The 21,250-nt window shown below is 59.2% G+C and overlaps 5 protein-coding genes across 9 annotated transcripts; 2 read left to right on the top strand and 3 right to left on the bottom strand.

Annotated features, from left to right (window-relative positions):
* The first annotated feature begins 52 nt into the window (after positions 1-52).
* Positions 53-4,797, top strand: TM7SF2 (transmembrane 7 superfamily member 2). Of its 2 annotated transcripts, XM_004713522.3 has the most exons (10): positions 53-284; positions 570-766; positions 854-908; positions 1,214-1,408; positions 1,490-1,593; positions 3,317-3,436; positions 3,529-3,697; positions 3,893-3,973; positions 4,060-4,182; positions 4,417-4,797. In XM_004713522.3, exons 1-10 carry the CDS (start codon positions 227-229, stop codon positions 4,575-4,577), a joined length of 1,263 nt encoding a protein of 420 aa, XP_004713579.3. In that variant the 5' UTR covers positions 53-226; the 3' UTR covers positions 4,578-4,797. The 2 variants fall into 2 exon arrangements, with proteins under 2 accessions (XP_004713579.3, XP_045153173.1); XM_045297238.1 differs by having other exon boundaries at positions 1,214-1,593.
* Positions 4,798-4,887: 90 nt separating this feature from the next.
* On the bottom strand, positions 4,888-6,155 carry ZNHIT2 (zinc finger HIT-type containing 2). The gene has a single exon (XM_004713523.2). It carries the CDS (start codon positions 6,142-6,144, stop codon positions 4,927-4,929), a length of 1,218 nt encoding a protein of 405 aa, XP_004713580.1. The 5' UTR covers positions 6,145-6,155; the 3' UTR covers positions 4,888-4,926.
* A 4,031-nt stretch (positions 6,156-10,186) lies between these two features.
* Positions 10,187-11,751, bottom strand: FAU (FAU ubiquitin like and ribosomal protein S30 fusion). The gene is made up of 5 exons (XM_004713524.2): positions 11,667-11,751; positions 11,339-11,421; positions 11,116-11,260; positions 10,490-10,545; positions 10,187-10,364 (listed from the first exon to the last, which is right to left on the bottom strand). Exons 2-5 carry the CDS (start codon positions 11,411-11,413, stop codon positions 10,239-10,241), a joined length of 402 nt encoding a protein of 133 aa, XP_004713581.1. The 5' UTR covers positions 11,414-11,421; positions 11,667-11,751; the 3' UTR covers positions 10,187-10,238.
* Positions 11,752-11,923: 172 nt separating this feature from the next.
* Positions 11,924-15,157, top strand: MRPL49 (mitochondrial ribosomal protein L49). The gene is made up of 4 exons (XM_004713525.2): positions 11,924-12,006; positions 13,296-13,446; positions 13,871-13,995; positions 14,130-15,157. The coding sequence occupies exons 1-4, from the start codon at positions 11,929-11,931 to the stop codon at positions 14,274-14,276; spliced, it is 501 nt and encodes a 166-aa protein (XP_004713582.1). The 5' UTR covers positions 11,924-11,928; the 3' UTR covers positions 14,277-15,157.
* Positions 15,061-21,187, bottom strand: SYVN1 (synoviolin 1). Of its 4 annotated transcripts, none has more exons than XM_004713526.2 (16): positions 21,084-21,187; positions 20,415-20,563; positions 20,136-20,228; positions 19,893-20,045; positions 19,722-19,770; positions 19,214-19,317; positions 18,646-18,772; positions 18,459-18,558; positions 18,317-18,382; positions 18,018-18,134; positions 17,765-17,928; positions 17,480-17,608; positions 17,234-17,398; positions 16,966-17,152; positions 16,151-16,320; positions 15,061-16,072 (listed from the first exon to the last, which is right to left on the bottom strand). In XM_004713526.2, the coding sequence occupies exons 1-16, from the start codon at positions 21,091-21,093 to the stop codon at positions 15,966-15,968; spliced, it is 1,890 nt and encodes a 629-aa protein (XP_004713583.2). In that variant the 5' UTR covers positions 21,094-21,187; the 3' UTR covers positions 15,061-15,965. The 4 variants fall into 4 exon arrangements, with proteins under 4 accessions (XP_004713583.2, XP_004713584.2, XP_045153221.1 ...); XM_004713527.2 differs by having other exon boundaries at positions 17,234-17,395; XM_045297286.1 differs by having other exon boundaries at positions 16,966-17,398.
* Between the last annotated feature and the right edge of the window lie 63 nt (positions 21,188-21,250).

The following is a 21,250-nucleotide window of genomic DNA, read 5'->3' as shown; positions in this document are numbered from 1 at the left end:
CAACGGAGTGTGCGTCTGGCACGCCCCCGAGGGCTGATTGGATGATCGGCTGGGCCCAGGATGGGCCGGGAGGCGGGTCCACTTAAAGGCTTGGGCACTAGCAGCCCGTCGGCCGACAGGTGCCGGTTTAGCGGACCAGGCGCTCCACCCCACGACGCCCATCTCGGGGGCTGGCTGTGGGGGTGGGCCGTGCTGCCTGACAAGGCTGGTGAGCCTCCCAGGCAGAATGGAGGCCGTGGCTCACCAGGGCTCCCGGACCCCTCTGGAATTCGGGGGACCTCTGGGTAATCAGGCAGAGAGGAGGGGGAACCGGGGGCAGGGGTTTAACCAGCGGGTGAAGTTTGGACCCGTAGGACCCAGAAGGTTGGTGGCGGGGCGTGGGGAGGGGCTGTGTGTGTGTGTGTGTGTGTGTGTGAAGGCTTGCGAGGTACCGGAGGTCCTGTGTGGGGCCAGTCTTGGGAGATGCGGGGCGGAGGTGGGAGGGTGGGGAGAGGACCATAATGGGTCGGGGGGCGTCACGGGGAGCCGAGCCGAGTTGGCCCTGGTCTTTGTCTGCCCCTTCTCCCCAGGCGCTGCGGCACTGATGCTGCTGCTCCCGGCCACCGTGTTCCACCTGCTCCTGGTGGCCCGCTCCGGGCCGGCGCGCCTCCTGGGCCCGCCCCCCTGCCTGCCAGGGCTCGGGGCGCTGTGGAGCCCGCAGGCGCTGCTGCTGTGGCTCGCCTGGCTCGGCCTGCAGGTGGCGCTCTACTTTCTGCCGGCGCGCAAGGTGCGGGCTCTGCCGCCGAGGGCGGGGCGGGGCCGGGCCCCTCAGCTTGGCACCCCAACACCTATCGGAGGCCCTTTCTGCCCGCAGGTGGCCGAGGGGCTGGAGTTGAAGGACAAGAGTCGGCTGCAGTACCCCATTAACGGTGTTTAGAGGACTGACCCGCGCTGCCGGAGTGGGTGGCGGGTGGGTACGCTTGCGGGGAGGAGATCCCTGGGAATCGGTGCCCTCCCCCTAACCCCGCCAAAGACATACTGGGGATGCTCACTCTCCGTCTTTTCCACTGCTTCATCCACAAAACCCCATCCGCGGCCCCTCTAGGCTGAGCAGGGACGGGCTGGGTGGCCAAAGTGGCCTTCCAATGGCTTGGGGTGCAGGTTGCCTGTGTGGGAGGCAGTGGAGGTGCACAGGCCCCAGCCAACCCCCTAGACTTACTGTGTACTGTCTCAGGCTTCCAGGCCCTGGTGCTGACCGCCTTGTTGCTGGGGCTAGGGGTGTCAGCCGGGCTGCCCCTGGGGGCCCTCCCTGAAATGCTCCTGCCTTTGGCGTTCGCCGTCACCCTCACTGCCTTCCTCTTCAGCCTCCTCCTCTACCTGAAGGCCCTGGTAGCTCCTGTCTCAGCCCTGGCACCTGGGGGGAACTCAGGTGAGAGAGATCCCGTGGGATCAACGATGGGGACACATGGGGGCGCTTGCCCAGCACTTTCACCCTCTTGCTATTCTTCAGGTAATCCCATTTACGACTTTTTCATGGGAAGGGAGCTCAACCCGCGCATCTGCTTCTTGGACCTCAAATATTTCTTCGAACTGCGGCCTGGCCTCATAGGCTGGGTATGTTGGGCGGGGCTGAGCAGCCGGGTGGCAGGTGGGAGGGCACAGGGCTTGAGCAGGCCACAGCCCGAACTGCGCTGCTGTAATCATTCATTCATTCATCCATCCATAAATAGTTGGTGAGTCCACCATTTGCCCTGGGTGACTCAGAAAGAAAGGTACAGTAATATAGATACATTCCAGAGAGAGAAAATACACTGTAGCATGTCAGGACAGGATAAATGCTATAAAAATATACAGATGGAGGGCGAGAGCAAGTGCGATTTTAAATAAACCAGTCAGGTGTGGAATGTGTCCAGGGGCGGAGGGACAGGCCAAGTGCTGTTTGGTGACAGAATCCAGCACTCGAGGACCTCGATGACACTTCAGCTATGTTCATTGGCTACGGCCCCCAGGCTGGGTTTTGGCCAAGGTCTCCCAAAAAAAGCCTCTTTGGCACGATCTTTCATACCACTCTGAACTCTGGAAATAGCCTCATGGTGGGGGAGTGGGACAGGGGGGAGGAGGCGCCAGGCATCCACCGGGGACCTGGAAACTAGCCCTGGCCCTCCAAAGCGGAAGCTGTTTCCTAACCTCTGAGGGCCTCCGGGGGGCGCAATGGTTACATGACACCTTGGCCGGCTCCCTGCAAGGTCAGTAGCTTGATACCACCAGCCACTAGGAAGGAAAAAGAGGAGGCTTTCTATTTCTGTAGAGTTACAGTCTCAGCCATCCACAGGGCCAGTTCTACTCTGCGCTATGGCTGGCTCGCTATAAGTCAGAATGAACTTGACGGCAGTGAGTTTAGTTTTTCACTTTGCATAGCATAGGATGAGCACTTTCTCCTCAGACGGCCACGGGCATTAGGAGAGGTGACCTTTGACAGGTTCAAGCGCCCCAACCCCCAAACCAAATCCCCTGGCATGCAGTCAAAAATAACTCATCACTCACTCAGTACCATCAAATTGATTCTCACTCATGGGAAACTATATAACAGCAGTTCTCAATATGTGGACCCCTTTGGGGGGGTCAAACAACCCTTTCACAGGGGTTGCCCAATTCATCACAGTAGCAAAATGACAGCGATGAAAGTAGCAATGAAAATAATTGTATGGTTGGGGGTCACCACAGCATGAGGACCTGTATGAAAGGGTCTTGGCATTAGGAAGGTTTTGAGGTTATAAATCCTTACAGGAGCAGCCAGCCTCATCTTTCCCTGGCAGAGCTAGCTGCTGGTGGCCTTGCGGTCCAATGCTTACTGACGGCACCACCAGTGTGCCTAGTCCACTGCCACTAAAGGAGGTGCCCAGAGCAGGCTGGCTCCCCGTGCACATCCCACTGCCCACACTTAGTGCTTTATTATGTCATTTGCTCTTCAGCTCTTTGGGGGCCATTGGGACACACGCGATGATCTGGGAATTGGCACTACAGAAGATGTAGTAACCAATGGCTGGGGAGAAAGTGCGAGAGGAGTCATGGCTTTCCATGTGTGGATTCATTAGGCATTGGCAAGGGTGTGGCCCCGCCCATGTGGTAAGGCTGAGATTCAAAGCCAGGTCTGCCCTACCTCTGGTGTCTGAGGGTCGGGCTGCTCTCTGGACCTACTCACCCCACAGGACAGGGCAGGAGCACCTGAACTGGGAGCGCTTGCAGAGGTGTCCACCCCACCCTGTGCCCCAGTCAGAGACAGGCTAATGGCTCCAAGAGGGGTGAGGCTGACAGCCTCCTGTCCCCTGCCCCTCAGGTTCTCATCAACTTGGCGCTGCTGGTGCAGGAGGCAGAGCGACGGGGCAGCCCCTCCCTGGCCATGTGCTTGGTCAATGGCTTTCAGCTGCTCTACGTCGCTGATGCTCTCTGGCACGAGGTGAGGCTGGACTGGGCGTGGATGGGGTGGCAGGGGAAGGTGCTGGAGGACCTCGTGGGGACTGAGGTGGTGCAACCGGGTCGTGTCTGCAGGAAGCCATCCTCACCACCATGGACATCACACACGACGGGTTGGGCTTCATGCTGGTCTTTGGAGATGTAGCCTGGGTCCCCTTCACCTACAGCCTGCAGGCCCAGTTCCTGCTGCATCACCCGCAGACCCTGGGACTGCCCATGGCCTCCTTCATTTGCTTCATCAAGGGTCAGTGGGGCACATTCCTGGCCTCTTCGGCACCTACTAGGAAGGCATTGAGCCTCAAGTGCTTCTGTAGCATCCTGGGCTGGGCGCTGGGGTGCCAGATGTACTGCATCTGGGCTGGGACCAAAGGTGGGTGGATGGCCAAGGTCAAGCTGAGGGTGGACCCTGGCCCTGACCCCTCTCGCACTTTCTCCCCAGCCATTGGTTACTACATCTTCCGTAGTGCCAATTCCCAGAAAAACACCTTCCGGAAGAATCCTTCGGACCCCAGCGTAGCGGGTGAGCTGGGGCTCTGTGGCGCCATGGGTGAAGCAGGGTACCTGGGGTGCCGGGGCCACCCCCTTGACCTGTGTGTGTCTCTCTAGGGCTGGAGACCATCTCCACAGCCACAGGGCGGCAGCTGCTGGTGTCTGGGTGGTGGGGTTGGGTCCGCCACCCCAACTACCTCGGAGACATCATCATGGCTCTGGCATGGTCCCTGACCTGTGGTGAGCTTGGTGGGCACCGGGCAGGCGAGGAAAGGGCAGAGGTGCCTCGGAGACCCCACGGAGCCTCATTGGGGGTGGAACAGATGAGGAAGGGCAGTTTGGGAGCTGGGTGGACTCAACATGAGGTCAGCCTGTCTGCCGACCCCTGTAGAGCCTTCTGTCCTTCGCCTTGGGTGTGCATCCCCTTTGGCCCAGGGAGATGGCTGGGTGGTGACAGAGCCACCCTCCTCACAGGAACCTCCCACCTGCTGCCCTACTTCTACGTCCTGTACTTCACGGCATTGCTGGTGCACCGGGAGGCCCGCGACGAGCAGCACTGCCTGCAGAAATATGGCTTGGCGTGGGCTAAGTACTGCCGGCAGGTGCCTTATCGAATCCTGCCCTGTATCTACTGAGGCTTGGGGGGATGTGCTCACTGGGCCACCAGCAGCCACCTGGGCACGCCCAGACTCAAGGGCCTGCCCCCACCAGCCTTGAGCACCACCCAAGGCCAGAGAATTGGGGTTAGACTGCCTTGGAGAGCGGTGGGTTAGAGTACGGGAATAAAACGTGCCCCCAAATCCATGGGTGGGGGCAGGACTGCTCTCCCTTTATGGATAAACATCTGAACTCTCAGTGTCATTTTTCTCTCATTGAGGGGGCTGGGCCTTTACAACCGCCTGGTTGCCACGTGGGCTGCCTGAAGTTAATGGGGGCAACGAGAAAGACCAGTCACAACTTTATTAAGGACCCAGAGGCCCCCCGTCAGCCAGGAAGCTCTTCGATTAGAGTCGGCCGGGCAGGCGGCACAGGGCCGCCCCAGAGCCGCTCCATCTCTCCAGAGAGGGCGGCCATCTCCTCAGCTGACAAGGCGCGGGCTCGGTGTGCCCTGGCACAGTCCAGTGCCAGGGGCGTGAGGGCCGCCTCGTTTTCGTTGGCCCAGGCCAGCAGGAACTGGCATTTCTTCCGGGCCCTGTAGAGGCGATCCCGCTCTCTAGCCGCCCCTGCCCGTTTCCGGGCGCTGCCCAGGATCTGCGCCAGGTGTCCGAGCGCTGCCAGCGTGTAATCCTTCTGCTTGGCCGGGCCCTCGCCCAGCAGGATACGGGCGGCCTCGCGCATGGCACCGCATGTGCCCAGTGGCCCAGGCGGGTGCTCACCGGCCTCCAGCACATGGACGGCAGCCTGCAGGGCTTGCTCGGCGGAGGTGAAGACTTGCTGGGCACCCAGGGCCCCGGACACGCCGAGCAGCGTGGCACAGAAGTCGGAGAGCAGCGCCTGGTCCCCGCCGTGGTAGAGGGCAAGCGTGTGCGCGTAGGCGAACAGGACGTTGGGCAGCTGGAAGCGCACGAGCGGCGAGGCCGGGCCGCGGCTCAGGCTGGCCAGCGCGGGGATGCGGGTGGGCACCGCGGGCGCGTCGGTCCCCGGGGCGTCGTCTCCAAGAACCGTCTCGGAGACGTCGGGCTCCGCATCGGCGGCAGCATCCTTCTCGGGGTCCGGTGGGGTCCTGGCGGGGGCGGGCTCTGGCTCCGCGGTGTCACGGTCCGACGCGTCGTCCAGCTCCTGCAGAAGCCGCGGCTCGGGCCCGCGGGCCCACCACCACGGCCGCCACGGGGGCAGCAGCCGCCCGGCCTCGCCGCGGCTCAGCAGTCGCTCGAAAGCCGCTTTCTCGGCTGGAGTCAGCCGCTCCCAGAGGCCTGAGAGGCCGCCGGGCGCCGGGCCAGGGCTCAGGCCTGTTTCCTCGGGCTCATCTTCGGCCTCGCGTTGTTGCCGCAGCCGGCGGAGGGCGCTTGCCAGGCGGCTGGGCGAGGCGGTGCGGCCCCGGAGCTCGCCCAGCACCTGGTCGCGGTAGAAGTCCTCGGCGCAGGTGCCGTGCGCCCGGTAGCAGCTCAGCGAGCAGTAGGGCACATTACAGCGCGGACAGGTGTAGCGCGCCGGCTGGGCCGCTCCCGCCGGGCAGAAACCACAGGGCCCGGCCGGCTCCATGGCAACTGGCGCCCGGAGCCGGCCGCAGACGCACACGGGTGGCTCGGAAACTTCCGGCGCTTCTTCGGGCACTTCCGCTCTTTGCGGAAGCGAGGGCGCGCTGAGCCGAAGCGCTCACGAGGACGCTCGGCAATTGCCGTCCCCACTCGGAGCCAAGCTCCACCCTGCGCCCCCGCCGCGTTTGGGCCCGGCACGGACGCGGGACAGGCGCAGGCGTAGGAGGCCCGCCCCCTCCCATGGGGCCCCGCCCCTGAGATGACGCATAGACGCCGGCCGAACGCTTCCGGCGGCCGCTCGACGCGTGCCAGCTCGCCCCCTAGTGGCTGCGCCGTAACATGCCCCCCAAATGGCCTGAAAAGACAAAGCTACCTTTGAGGCCTATGGTGCGTCTGACCCACAATCAAAGCCAAACTCACGTCCCTCAAATGGATACCGACTCACAGCGACCCTATAGGACAGGGTAGAATTGCGCCTGGGTTTCCAGACCCAGTGGTGGCTTGTGGTTACTCCTTGGGATACGATCTGCAAGGTCGGCAGTTTGAGACCACCCGGTGCTCCGAGGGAGGAAGATGGGTTTTCTCGTCCCATACAGAGGCAGTCTCTGAAACTCAGAGGCAGTTCTAGCCTGCGTTGGCATCGCCTCAATGACAGTGAGTTCGGTTTTGTCTTAAAGGGGGCATTAACTGGAGTGGCATTAACTGTTATGGACAGTTTAGAAGGAGTGACTGGGAAGAACCTTAGGGGGGCCTGCCAGGAGCCTGCGTGGGAGACTGATTGCTGGGCCTGATTTTGCATCTGGCTGCCACGCAAATACACGCTGCCCTTGTTTTGCTAAGACTACATTTCAATACGGCATTTAACTTTTTCCGTTCTGGTATGCCACGATTTACAAATTCGGGTCTCTCTGGTCTCCCTTCATTGGCCATGATTGAACCTGGAGAGCCAGTGCTAAGGCACAGACCAATAAAGGGGCAATTAAGAGGCAGAAAGGACCAGGGGAGAGCACCTGAGCGAGGATGGATGTCAGGGACATTCCCACTCCTTTCAGCAAAATGCAACATTTAACAAGTATCTGAGCTCGTTTCTCTCCCCTAAGCCCACTTCTTTTCTGTCTCCTCAGTTAAACTCAATTGTTCACCCAACTGCGCTTATCAAGTGCACTCCATCCCAGCACCAAAAATACAATCATTTTCTCTCCATGGCATCCGGGATAAGTTTATCTAGAGACAGCAGCTACAATAATGATTTCTTAGGGTCGTGGCAGGGGAGGCTGGGGGGAGTGGGGAGCTAATAAAGAGTACAAAACTGGATGTTCTGAAATTGTTAGGCTTGCACAACTCAATCTATTCAAACAATTATGCCAATAAAACCATTCTAGATTTATATATATATATATATATTTTTTTTTTACATATATTTACATTTTACTACCCATATAGTAAAATTCTGTGGGGCCCAATCCTAAGGGAGCTCCAGGGAGAGTAGGCTATTGAACTCCCAAGATCCCTGTATCTCCTCACAAGCCTTTCTTTGAGGTTATGAACATGTGTAACTGTACTAGTTTTGTGCCCACTTCTCAGCAGGAATTGGAGCTCCTAGAGGCCTGAGGGTGGGTCAGTGGTGTGTTTATTTCATCAATAGACAAAAACAGCCAGCACTTGCATTACCCATATGCTAGGTGCTGATCTAAGTACCTAATTTGATCTCCATAGCAACTCTGAAGAGATTAAACAATTGGGTCAAGGTCAGCCAGGTGCAAACTCATGCAGTCCAGGTCCAAGTCTAGGATCTAAGATCTTTTCCATTGTATCCTAATAGGCTATATTCATAAAACCAAACCAAACCAAACTCACTGCCATCAAGTCAATTCTGATACATGATGACCCGAGAGAGCAGGTAGAACTGTTCCTGTGAGTTTCTGAGAGTGTAATTAAAAATAAAAAATATATATATAGTGACTGTATATATATATATATATAATGTATATATATATGTATATAGTGACTGTGACCCCATGCAATGGGATTGAACAACGGAGTTGTATGTGAATGGATATATTGGATTGTGTAAGATATGGCCCCCCCAAAAAACACCCCAAAACAACTATTAAAGAAAAAAAAAGGAATGTTCCTGGGGGGCTAAGGGGTAGGGGATAGAGGACAGCTGACCTCCAAGAGCTCAAGAAGAAAATGTTTTGAAACCGGATGTGGTAGCAATTGTACAACACTGCTCAATGTGATTGAACTTTGGACTGTTGTATCTGTAAAAGCTCCCAATAAAATGATAAAAAATAAATTATGCCATGCTGGATCCACTATAGTCAAGTTCACAATAATCTCTGATTGTAAAGCGGCTCCAGTCCCTTGCCTGTGGTCACAAAGGATCTGCCAGAGGTTTAATCGGATTAGTCTGACTGGGCTCCCACCTTCCTCCACAGCCTACCAACTGGGTGTTCTCTAAAGGGTGGATACTTTTCCCTTGTCATATCTGGATTGTTACTGGTCATCTTTGGATCACACAGGCTGGTGTGATCCCAATCCATGTGGATTTCGTGGACTCTTCTTAGATGGCTGCTTGTTGGAAACAAGCCTCCAAGACCCAACATTATTCTGATAGCCCGGCACCATCTGCTTTCTTCACCACACTGCTGTAACATCCAATGGACAGTGTAAGATATGAAATAACAATATATAACTGAAAAAAAAAAATATATATATATATATATATAATTAAGGATTCACAAGAGTAGATAACAAAGGCTCAAGTACAAATGCTCTAGAAATGGCAACATATGTACAAATATGCTTGAGACAATTGATGTATGGAATGTTTTAAGAGCTGTAAGAGCCCCCAATAAAATGACTTAAAAGTTAAAACCAAACCCCCCCCAAAAAAACCAACCCTTATCTTCAGTGATCTCTTCTTGAAGACCAGTATCAACCAGGGTCATGTTACCAGAACTGTTCTGGGACTGGAGGTAGGGGTCAGCAGGAGCTCAGAGACCATCTACTTTGTTTTGTCTATGGGTTATGCAGGACTCTGGTTTACTTTGTCAGGAGATAAAAAACAAACCCCACAAGGCCAACAGCAACAAAGGAGAAAAAAAAGACCAGAAACACCAAAGGCAGTACAAAAACCCAAAGAAGCAAAAAAAAAAAAGTCAGCTATTCCTCTGGGGTATGAGCCTATCACGTTGATACCATCAAGTGTTTTTCCAGATACAGAACTCAAGCCACTGTCTATTAGCAGTTCCCAGAGCCACACCCCATTGACTGTCCTGTTCTCCCAAAGGATTGAGCGGTTTGCACTGAGCATGGGGATTGGTGCCAGGGGCAATGTTCTGGTATTGTCCATGGGATTAGAATCTTTATGGGATTAGAAATGGCCCATTTTTCTCCTGAGGAGTGGCTGGTGGTTTCAAACTGCCAACCTGTCCAATGCTTAACCTGTCAACACCTTTAAACCCTTCAGCTGAGTGGATCTTCTTGCTGAGCCACCAAGGGTTTCAGTTCTGACCATGACTCAGCCCCGAGCAACTCTGCTTCTAAGAGCTACAGCAATGCACTACCGGAGACGACAGTGATGAGGCAACCGAGGAAGCACCTGTCATCAGGGTGCCAGTGTGGGCAGCAAGCGTGCTTTCCAACGCCAATGCCACAGCCGGATGCATTTCTAAGGGCGGGCCAAATCAGGGTTTCTTCCCCTAAGGAACATCCCACCCACCAGGTTCCGGCTCATGACCACCCTCTAGGGCAGGGCAGAACTACCCCTATGGGGGAGGAAAGCCCGGGTTTCCTCTCGGACTGTGGACCTTGTGGACCACCACCCAGTGTGTAACCACTTGCCACCAGGGTTCCTTTGTTAAAGACAGAGACCATCTGAAGGCAGCATGTGGAGTCTCCCCAACTCCCCCAGGGGGGATGGCAGCGCTTACTTTTCTGCCACTGACCTTGACCCCACCCGGAACCAGGGCCTTTTCCTAACTCAACACCTCTAAGACACAAAATGAAGCCTTGCCCAAGAAATGAAGACCACAGTGGAGTGCCTGGGGCGACATGGCTTTATTATTAGAGCAAGCCAGGGTTTTAAAGGCTTTAGGAGTTGGCATTAGGTCCCTTCTTCTTGCCAAAGGTGGGCACAACGTTGACAAAACGCCGGTTGTACTGCATCCGCCGCTTGGCCCGGCCAGTCTTCTTCTTCTTCTTCTCCTGTTTAGCCACCTGAAAACGCAGAGAGCCAATCAGACCCCTGCGGCCAGTACAGTAGTACCCCTTCCCTTGGCCTCACCTACTGAGGGAAGGCAGACCGTTACCTGTCAGAGAAAACCACCTGTTCTCATACTCACCTTGGGAGTCTGGCCTCTCACTTTCCCAGCACGAGCCAGGGAACCATGGACTTTGCCTGTGGAAGCAAACAAGGGTGGCGAACAGTTAGGAGAGCCAGGGTCCTCCCTCCCTCAACACCAGCCTTTTTAAAAAAAATCATTTTATTGGGGGCTCGTACAATTCTTATCACAATCCATCCATTGTGCCAAGCACATTTGCTGCCATCATCATTCTCAACACATTTGCTTTCTACTTGAGCCCTTGATATCAGCTCCTCATTTCCCCCCCTCCCTCCACACTACCCCAACACCAGCCTTTACAGGCCAGCCAGACCCTCATGGGAATAGAAGGAAGTTCGAGGGCTGACTTAGGACCAAGAACGTGTTGATGGGGCTCATTCTGGGGTTTCCTGCCAGAATTCCTAGTTCCAAACCAGAAAGTTGCCTTCAGAGTTTAGTCTGACCTCCGGATTGTAGTGGAGACATTAGAAGCCACACAAGGTTCTGGCAAATGGCTGATCTAGAACTACACACTCCCATGAACCTCTTGGGAACTCCAGATGGCATTTCATTTCCAAAGCTGCCTCGACACCCGCCTCAAGAGCTCACGGCTTACACAGTTCACAGCACACACCGTCCCAACTCACCTCCAAGCACGCGGCCAGTTACTTCTAGGGTAGCCAGGGCCTCCAGCCCACACTGGTTCAGGATAGCCCCATCCTCCAGGGGCGAGCCTCCCAGAAGCACCACCTGGTCCTCGGGGGCGATGCCCTCCAGCGACGCTACATGGGCCTAGGGTGAATGCAGCTGGTTAGCGCTCCCGCGGGGGTGCCGGTGGGGGAGAAGCCCAGGGGCCACCTACGACCTTACCTTGATCTGCGCGACCGTCTCCTGGCCGGTCACCTCGAGTGTGTGTAACTCCTGGGCTCGGACGAAGAGCTGCATAATGGCGGCTAGAGAAATAAAGGGAGGTCTTAGGCGAAGGGTAAGGTTGCTCCGCGGGTCGCAGAGGAGCGCGCCCCCCGGGGGGTTCACGTGGGCAAGGCCGGGCTCGCCTGCGAGGTCGGGTGGGACTCGGAGCGGGCCCACAAGGCAGCCCCGGTTTCGCTGGAACACCCCGCACCCGCACCCCCGGCCACTGAGCGGACAGCCGGCCCGCCACGGCGCCTCCCGGACCCCGCTGCAGCGCAAGCCTGACCTGAAAGGTAGCGCCCGCTCCGGGTACGGCGAAGATGGAGCCGAGAAAGAGGAAGACGCGGGGGCGCGCACGTCCACACCTCCGCTGCGTTCTGCGTCACTACTGAGCGACCGCGCGCTCCCTCGCTTTTACGCCGCCGACGGCCGTCCGGACTCCGCCCCTCTAAGGCGTTCTTCCGGTCCCTGGCGCCGGGCGCCGGAAGGGGCGGGGCCAAGAGGGCTGCGCGCGCAGACGGCGAGAGCTGGGGCTGGGGCTGGCCAAGATGGCGGCGGCCGTGTTCCGGCTTGCGCTGCGGAGCTGGACAACCGGCGTCCCGCGGGCCTGCGGGCTACGGCACCTGGTGAGAGAGCCTGAGACTCACTATCATTAACTGAAACCCGCGTCCCTCTGTCGGCGTGATCGGGGGCACTGGGCTGGATGGAGCTTGTGGTGAGGAGCGTGGAGGTTGGAGCCAGGCAGCAGGGCAGCTGGGGTTAGTCAGACCTGTCTAGTTCTTTGCAGAGAAAACCACGGGGTAGCACACGACCTCAGACCACTGGCGACATGTCTGGAGTCCCAGAGCGCCATCCTCCTTGCCTCCTGTTGGAACCCCCTGGCCTCCCCGGACGCCGGGGTGTCGGCCGGGGGAAGTGTTCAAAAGGGTCTTCGGACGGAAAATGGGAGGACCTCAAACCCGTGCCCACCGAGTCGATTCTGACCCATGGCGACCTCACAGGACGGAGTAGCAACGGCTTCCAGCGTTTCCAAGCCCAGATCTACGGAAGCCGACGGGCTCACCTTGCACCTGAGCAGCAGCAGCTGGTTCACCTGCGGCACCACCCAAAGCTTAAAGTGCTGTACCTCCAGGCCCCTTCCCACGCATCGCAACCCCAGAGGACAGGGTAGAACCGTTTCCCAGGGTTTCTGAGGCTGTACGTCTTTGCGGGGCAGAAGGGCTGCTGGGTTGAAGCAGTGACCAGCCTAATTCATAACCCATTATGCCTCCAGGGTTTCTAGGAAGTGTTAAAAAAAAAAAGGCAAACAAAACTTTAATGCCTTACTATTTCATTGTAAAAACCACAAAATTCATTGCCGTTGAGTCAATTCTGACTCCTGGCAACCCCTGTCTGGCTCATGGCAAGAGTAGAAGTGCCCTCTGGGTTTGTGAGATTGGTGGGTTCAAACTGCCACTCTGCCACCAAGGCTGTAAAAAGGGCTACTAATACCTCACTTGTAAGAAAAGTGAACGCATTGCCCATACAAGGCCTCGGACCGTGCCCAGATGTTGCAGAAAGAGGGTCTTGTTGCCTGTGTGGGCAGGATGGGAACCCAGATTGCTAAGTGTCCAGAACCAGAATGTGCTCACAGCATGTTTAGGGAGAGAGTTAACATACTGAAAAACACCTTATAAGGCAGGCTTGTGGTTCACTGGTTTTTCCGAAGTGAACACATGTGAGACGGACCATCAGGGTGCCTGATCTCTGCTGCCCGCCTGTGCTGAGCTCTCTGGCCATAGTCTGGGGCCTTCCCACTGCCTGCCTTTTGTGGATGCAAATTTCTCTGCCTCTATATGTGTTCTATCTTGTGGTGGGTAGGTGACCCTGGCTGATAAAGGGATGGTGATTATTTTTTCTTTTCCTTTTGCCTCAGTGCCAAATCCAGGGGCCTCCTGACTACCCCAGTTTCGTGGAATCTGTGGACGAATACCACTTTGTGGAGCGCCTGTTACCGCCTACCAGCATCCCAGACCCTCCAAAGCATGAACACTATCCCACTCCCAGTGGCTGGCAGCCCCCGCAAGGTGAGCCAGCAGATAAGAGCTTGGAGACTTCCCAGGGGCCTGCCTGCTTCCCCTGCTGCTGAGGCTCTGGATGCTGGAGGGGAGCTTCCTGGCTCCCTCGCACCCATGCACACTATGAGGTTGGGGGACTTCCCAGACAGGGGATCCACCTTTTGAGAAAACTCAAGCGCTTGGGTCCCTTCCCCCGAGAAGGTCACTTGTCCTCAAGGACACAGGCTTGGGAGTCACACAGTTCCAGTTCTGGTTTCTACTTTAGACTGGTGCTCACTCTAAGCTCAGGGGAAGAGGAGGCCTGGCCTGGACTCTGGAGACAGGGACTCAGTGGGATGCACTGGTCCTGTGCAGACTCAGGAGGGCCCTTGGCTACGGTGGGGCTGGTGAAGCTTGACAAGCATTGACTAATTGTAGCACCTCGGTGGCACAGACCCCCCACCGAACCTTCCTTATTTTGTGCGGCGCTCTCGGATGCACAACATCCCAGTGTACACAGACATCACCCATGGGAACCGCCAGATGACCGTGATCCGGAAGGTGGAGGGGGACATCTGGGTAAGTTGGGTGTGTGCTTCAAGGTTTGGCCCTTACTCTGGCGGCAGAGGAGGTGGGAACCCAAGAGGCTGGGACTACCTCTGTCCCCCGAGGGGGTGGGACGTGGGCCACCCTGATTGCTGGTGTCCCCCCAGGCCCTGCAGAAGGACGTGGAGGAGTTTTTGAAGCCCCTGCTGGGGAAGGTGCCCATCACTCAGGTCAATGAGGTGACAGGTGCCCTGCGGATCAAGGGTTACTTCGACCAGCCGCTCAAAGCCTGGCTCCTTGAGAAGGGCTTCTGACGTCTTCTGCACGGCGGAGGGGTGCTGGGGCCGGGAGACCAGGGGCAAGGCGGAGGGGTGCTGGGGCCGGGAGACCAGGGGCAAGGCGGAGGGGTGCTGGGCCCGGGAGACCAGGGGCAAGGACATGGGCAGAGTTGGGGGGTGAAGGGGCTCGGGATCAGGCCTTGCTAAAGGGAGAACGGGAGCCTCTGCTCTGGCAGCAGGGCCGGGGGGGACTAGCGACACTGGAGACCTGCCAAGACAGCTAAGTACGGGGGAGTGTGAAGTATCCCTGCCCCCATCGGGGCTGTTTGTGCTTTTACGTCACGGCTTGGCTGAGGGTGCTCAAGACAGGCCAACTGGGTGCATCCTACCAGAAAACATAGGGAACTCAGACATGCGCCCAGAGGGTTGAGTCCAAGGGTCCCCCAGGTATGGAGGTGGGAGGCCCAGACCCGGGGTAGGGGTGCGGGTGCGGGGTTGTTGCAGGCAGATGGTCCTCTGCCTGTGCTCTCCCACCCCATCCCTTGAAGGTACCCAAGGCTTGAGTTCCATCCCCACATCCAACTAGCTAAGCAGGACCCAGCTCCCCGTCTCTCCTGCTGGATTGCCGACCAATGGCAAGGCACTTCATCTCCCTGGATTTGGCCTCTGCTTGCGGAACACAGGGCCATCTCCCAAGGGATTTAATGGTGGACCAGTCCAAGGACGGCGCCATGCCCACGCTTCCCTCCCAAGCACTTCAAACCGACCTCCAGTCTCCGCACGGCATTAGCCCACCACACTGATCCCAGGACTCCAGGCCTACCAGTTGTTAATGCTAGGTTTTATTTGGCTGTATATACAATTTAAGCTATTAAAATTTGTACAGTATTTACAAATTAAATAATCATTTGAAACTCTCCAGCAACTCCTGTAACACAAAACTGAGAGGGAAGAGATTGGGGGTGTGGGGTGGCAGGCAGGCTTGGGCTCCCGGAGGTCCCTCCCTGGTCTGGACCCTGACATGCCTGTTCCTTTTTCCTGGGATCAAACATTCAAATTCAAAAGACAGCCTAAGCCCGAAGACACCAGGAAGGCAGACATTCTGATTCCTCCCAACTCCAGAGCAGTCCTGCAGGCTGGTGAGAGGCCTGCTGGGAGGCTAGACCAGGGCTGCGGGGGCGGGGCCAGACATCAGGGGTCTCCTTCAGAGAAGCGGCATGGGAAGAGGGGCCTGGGGAGGGGTGGGGCAGGGTCCCTCTGTTGCCCACCTGCCCCCCACCCCCAGGCACTTCTTTCCCTGAGTTGTGGTTGCCAGAAAGACACGGAAATGCCACCGGGCATAGGGGGCACAGCCACCACGGCAAGGGTTCTCTGGGGAGATGAGGACACAGGAGGGGGGATTGGTACCAGTCCACCTGGAGCAGAAGGAGCAAATACTGTCGGCAGTGCCGTGCCACCTAATGCCTTGGCAGCGGCGGCTCTGAGGGGCTGCCTTTGCCCTCCTGGCTGGGCCCCATCAAGCGGCAGGGCTGCAGGAGAGAGAGCTGGGAATGACCCCTCCCCGTCGGTCCCCATGGCTGCCTGGGACCACCTGCACGAATCAGCTGGGGACTCCACTTGGCGGGGGCTGCTGCTCCCTGGTGCAGAGGGAGCTGGCACTTGGTGGCAGGACAAGTCCCAGCGAGGGCTGCTCAGGAGAGCGGGGAGGGCCGGGCTGGGGCAGTGTCAGTGGGCAACCGGGGACTCCAGCTTTTGTAGGCGGCGGCGGCGGAGCTCTGCTGCATCGGGCTCCCCGTCCTCGGGCAGTTCCTCGGCGCCCACCGATTCGGGAGCTGGGTACAGGGAGGTCTGACCTTAGCTCCAAGGGTTCCCCTGCCCCCTCCCCATCCCCTGAAGTGGGCCCCAGCTACCTGAAGACTTCTCAGGCTCTGGGGATGAAGGAGAGGCTCCCAGGGATGGGCTGGTGGCCTCCGGGCTGGGGACGCTTGTGGAGGTGGTAGCGGTGGCAGCAGCAGCAGTAGCCACTGGAGAGGCCGCAGCCTCCTCAGAGGGGTTGACTGAAGTGGCAGGCCGGGGGGGCCTAAGGAGGACAGGAGGGACTGTTTTGGCATCGAGACCAGGCAGATTCTCCTGGCCTTTGGGGAATCTGGCAGGGCAGAGCCCAGTGGCCAGCAGACAGCAGGGACGTGTACAGACTGGACTCGAGTGGGTGGCTCAAGGCCATTGGCTGCAGACAGGTGTGAGCCCGTGCAGTCAGGGCCCTTGTCCACTGCAAGGCTGGCTGCACAGAGCTCCAAAGCGAGTCGGAGCTCCCGCCGCGGGATCCAGCTCCATGCAGCCCATGCTGGTCCTGCCGCTCGCCAGAGATGACGACCCTTTTCAAATGGTGTCGGTCAGTGAATGAGGGGGCCGCACACCAGACTGCCGCCCTCCAGGGGCAGTGATCCCCTCAGGATCCCCAGGAGTCACAGAGTGTGACCTAAGGAACCGTGCAGCACACCGGCCCGTTAGGAATGATGTGACTTCAGCCAGATGGGAAGCAGCCGGACTCCAGGCCAGGGTCCTAATGCACATCACCCCCTCCCGAGCACTCGGATGTGCTTTCTGGGGTGAGAGCAGAAGAGGCTGGGTGGGACCCTGGATGCAGACAGGCCTCAACAGCTGGCAGCCCCTACCCCACACATCCAACAGCTAGCAGCCCCAACAGCTGGCAGCCCCGACGCACCCCAGGGCGGCAAGCACGGTGAGGTACTGGTTGATCTGCAGCATGGCAGCGTCGAGCAGCGTGTGGATGTTGCGCAGGCTCTGCAGCCGGGCCTCCAGGTGCTGCCGCTCATGACCTTCCAGGGCCCGCAGCTCCTCGGGGGTCAGCCCGGCAAAGCCCGCGGGGGGCACTGGCATTGGGGGGAAGGCTGAGGACAGTGAGGGACTCAGCTGGCTGCCAGGCCTGGCGCGCCCTCCCCATCCTGTACAGCGAGGGCAGCCCAACCTACCGAAGGGTGGAGGCAGGGGCATGCCCATCCAGGGGGGAGGGAAGGGGAAAGCGGGGGCTGGCCCAGCCTCGGAGGCAGGGGCAGGGCCAGGTGCCTGGGCAGAGGCCCCAGCAACTGTGGAGGTGGCGGCTGCGGCGGCTGCTCCGTTGGGCCGGGAGAGGGCTGCTGTAGAGCAGGAGAAGAAGTCAGGGATCTTGCAGGGCCTGCTCCGCCCCTCCCCTGGCCGGCCGTCCCCCAAAGGCCTACCTGCACTTGTGGAGGGAGGCGCCCCCGCCTCTCCCGAGCTGGGAGGTGGTGGGACAGGTGGGAAGGGGCCCATGGGGGGCCACAGTGGGAACATGCCTGGAGGGAACGGTGGCAGAAGACCCTGGGGGACTGCAAAGGGTGGGGCAAGGAAGGCAGGTGTGAGGGGATCCCCCCCCCCAGGCAGTCCTGCATCCCCCCCCCCTCCAATCACCTCAGGGACCCGTGCCCAGGAAAAAGACCAGTAAGGTAAGTTGTACTGAGTGGGCCATACGAGAGGGCACTCACAGTTAGGGGGCTGGGGCAGGAGTGGTGGAGGGTGAGGCGCAGGCGGTGGACCCTGGTCTGCAGGCTCGGGGGGAGGTGGTGACTGGGCCGGCAGCGATGCCCGAAGGACATCCATGCGGCAGGTAGGGCAGGTCTGTTGCCGCTGGAACCAGGAGCGCAGGCAGCTGGGGGCCGAGAGCAGATGGGATCAGCAGGGCTGCCCCCAGCCCCCAGCCTATCTTCGAGGTGCAGGATCAGGCTCCTGGGCTCTCACCTGGTGTGGAAAATGTGGTTACAGGGCAGCCGCTTAGCGCCGGTTACCATCTCCTCCCGGCAGATGATGCAGACGTTGTCCATGGCCTCGAGCTCCTCGGGGGTGGCGTCTGGATACCTAGTGGGGTGGGGTGGGGGTGGGGTGCGCATTGGGACCAGCACTGCAGGGTGCGGGGCAGAGGCTGGCAGGGTGGCCCACTCACAGTGTGTTCATGTTGCGGATAGCCGGGGTGGGGTGGGGTGGGGGTTGCGCATTGGGACCAGAACTGCAGGGTGCGGGGCAGAGGCTGGCCCACTTACAGTGTGTTCATGTTACGGATAGCTCGGCGAGACATGATGGCGTCTGTCACCCCTTTCTTGAACTGCCTAAAAGGACAGTTAGCATGAAGGGGGGCAGGGGGTAGTGAAGATGCCAGAGGGTAAAGGGCAGGGCTAGGCTCACCTCATGGCCAGGTACATAGGTCGGATGGCGAAGAGGGGGAAGGTGTGCACCTTGATCATGATGGTCATGAAGGCCATGTACAGCAGAACCTTGATGAAGCCTGGGGGGGTAGGGGGGGTGGAGGCAGGTCACGCACAGGCTGGGAGGCAGAGCCGGGCTGGGCGTGGGGGGCCCGGGCACCCCTCACCTGTGAACAGCTCGGTGTAGAGCATGTACACTGCCTTGTTGTCCCAGGGATTCTCGCTCTGCAGGTCCACGGAGTGCAGCACGTACTTGATGAAGACGGTGAGCACCATGGTGAGCAAGACGGCGTACTGGGGGGGGCAGCGGTGGGGTCGGAGCGTGAGCTCACACAGTTGGAGCAGCACCGCCACCTACTGGCCACCAGCACTTCCGGTGCCTCACTGACCCTCCCTCGCCCTCTGCAACAGCCAGGCAACGTGCTTCGCATAGGGCCTGGCACACGGCAAGGCCGCAATGATTGCCCACAGACTGAGCTCACCGGCTCACTCAGCCAGTGGTGCCTCCTGTGCTTCTCAGTCAGCTCTGGCACCACCCTCAGGAAGCCTGCCTCCAGTACCCGAGCCAGGACTGCTTGGCCAAACCACCTGACTCTTTGGTTCTGCCAATCACCCAGCGGCGACTCGGGCAGGGCTGGCCAGAGCAGGTGCTCAGAAAGAGCAGGTTGGGTTATCTGGGGCTGGCCCCTACAGTGCCGCTTCAGGCTTGTCTCTGATCTCCCAGGACAGTTTTACCTCAAAGCCAAACACCAGCTGCACTGAGGCCCCACGGGTCAGGATGCTGTGATAGGCATGGCTGACGAAGAGGAAGTCCAGGATACCCAGAAGGAACATGAGGGCTGTGGGGACCACCCCCAAGTGGGGGTGGGGTGACATCAATGCCGGGACAGTCATTTCCTGCTCTAGGGAGCCTCCACCCCAAGCCCACCATCTGCTGTAGCCCTAGCCACAGCACTCGCACTCCACCAAACCCAGCCCCCCTAGGGCTTTGCTCCGGGGGTGTACCGGGGCAGCCCAAGCTCCAAGTGAGCAGAGCTGAGGGCCCAGGCAGTGAGAGGCACTGGAGGGGAACAGGGCGGAGAGACATGCAAATTCATGTCCCAAATTATCTTTCCTGCACAGCTGTGGGGCGAGGGGATAGCCTGCACTCTGGGGACAGGCCCACAGTGACTGACCGGTCCCTTCTGGTCCTCCATGGATGCGCCCCTTCCCCTCCCCCTCCCTGCCCAAGAATCCGACTCACAGACAATTCGGCAGTGAAAGAGCCAGGAGATGTTGGGGCTGCGTTCCATCTGAGGCAGATCAGAGATGGGGTGCCCGTCAGCAAGGCCGGGGTCATCCCGCTTCCCTAAGCCAGCCCCAGCAGCCCCTCAGGCTTTCTGGCTGTTCTGCAGCAGCCCCTGACTAAACTCACAAAGTCCACGCGGTCCTCAGCCAGCCAGTGGAAACACTTGAGGAAGAGCAGCAGGGTGAAGAGGGCGACAAAGCGGGGGCTGAAGTCGTCCCGGAAGACCGTGAAGGCCAGGCAGGTCTCGGTGACGGCGTACCAGGATCGTTCCAGGAGGTGCTGGGGGGTGGGGGACAAGGGACGTTGACAAGCTGCCATGTGGCTTCCCCAACTGCCTGTCCCTCACCTTCGGGACTGTCCCCAGCTTACCTCCATCTCCGCTGCCCTCAGCTGCCCAAAGAACACCTTGCCCATCACCTTGCCCAAGAGGAAGACAAGGACGAAGGCCTGGATGTACAGGACCTGGGGAGGGGAGGGGCTTGAGTCTGAAGTCGCTCACTGCTTATCTGCCTGCAGCTCCTCACTCAGGAGCACCCCCAGCAGCACCCCTAAATGGAGTCACAGTCCAACAGCTGGTGCCCACTTCCTCTCCCCTACTTACCTACCCTCCAGCCCCGCCCCCTTCCCTAGCGGGCGGGGCTCACTTACCGCCATGCTGGGGCTGGACTTGGTCAGGTAGACTACAGTGGGGTAGAACTGGTGCTTGAGGTAGTAGGCATGAGCCACCACGGCCCCAGTCAGCGCTAGGCTGGCGGCCATCATCACGGCGGTCCGGAACATGGCCCTGGCCCGGAGACCTGGGGGGAGGAGATGGCAGAGGGCTCTACGGTGACAGCTGGATGCCCACGCCTGGCACCGCCCCTGACCCGCGCGGCAACAAGTGGGAGAAAAACATTTCGCGACACCCTCTCAGATCTGGACCCGTGTCCAGAGAAGGCACCTGCGTCTGGTGGCCGCACTGACGCAAGGCCTGCAACGTGGGCCAGGCTCGTTTCAGATCTAGGGCTCCCTCCGCGCTGCCTGCCAAGCCATGTCCTTTGGGGCGGCCCTAAGGAGCCCGCCTTGCGGGCGGCACTGCCCCTCGAGGACGGGGTCCGGGAGAAAGGCGGGAACGCGGGGCCGCGCCGGTGACGCCTAAGGCCAGCGATGGGCAGCTGGACGCGCGGCCCGCGAGAGTGGGCGGGGTACGTCAGCCTGGAACGCTGGCGCGCCCCTCGCCCAGGAGGCAGTGACAACGGGGGGCACCCGAGAAACGGCCGCCGGAAAGGGTGCAGGGGCCGCACCGTGGGGGCCCGGGTCGCTTTCGGGGCCGCGCACCTGGGAGCATCAGGAAGCGTCGCGGGAGTCGCCAGCAGGGCCCCAACCTTCGGAGAGCGGCCGCGCTGGCGCCGCAGTCCACGGCCAGCTGACAGGTCGAAAGCGGGCTGACCCCAGAAGGAGCTCGGGGAAAGGCCAGGTCCGGCCCCGGCCCGGCCCCGGCTCGC

Source organism: Echinops telfairi, unplaced genomic scaffold (genome assembly GCF_000313985.2).
Source record: "Echinops telfairi isolate 266 unplaced genomic scaffold, ASM31398v2 ScPeMD7_7417;HRSCAF=8455, whole genome shotgun sequence".
NCBI classification, from domain to species: domain Eukaryota; kingdom Metazoa; phylum Chordata; class Mammalia; order Afrosoricida; family Tenrecidae; genus Echinops; species Echinops telfairi.
Note: the sequence above shows the minus strand (reverse complement) of the source record. Positions and strands in the feature narration are given on the sequence as shown.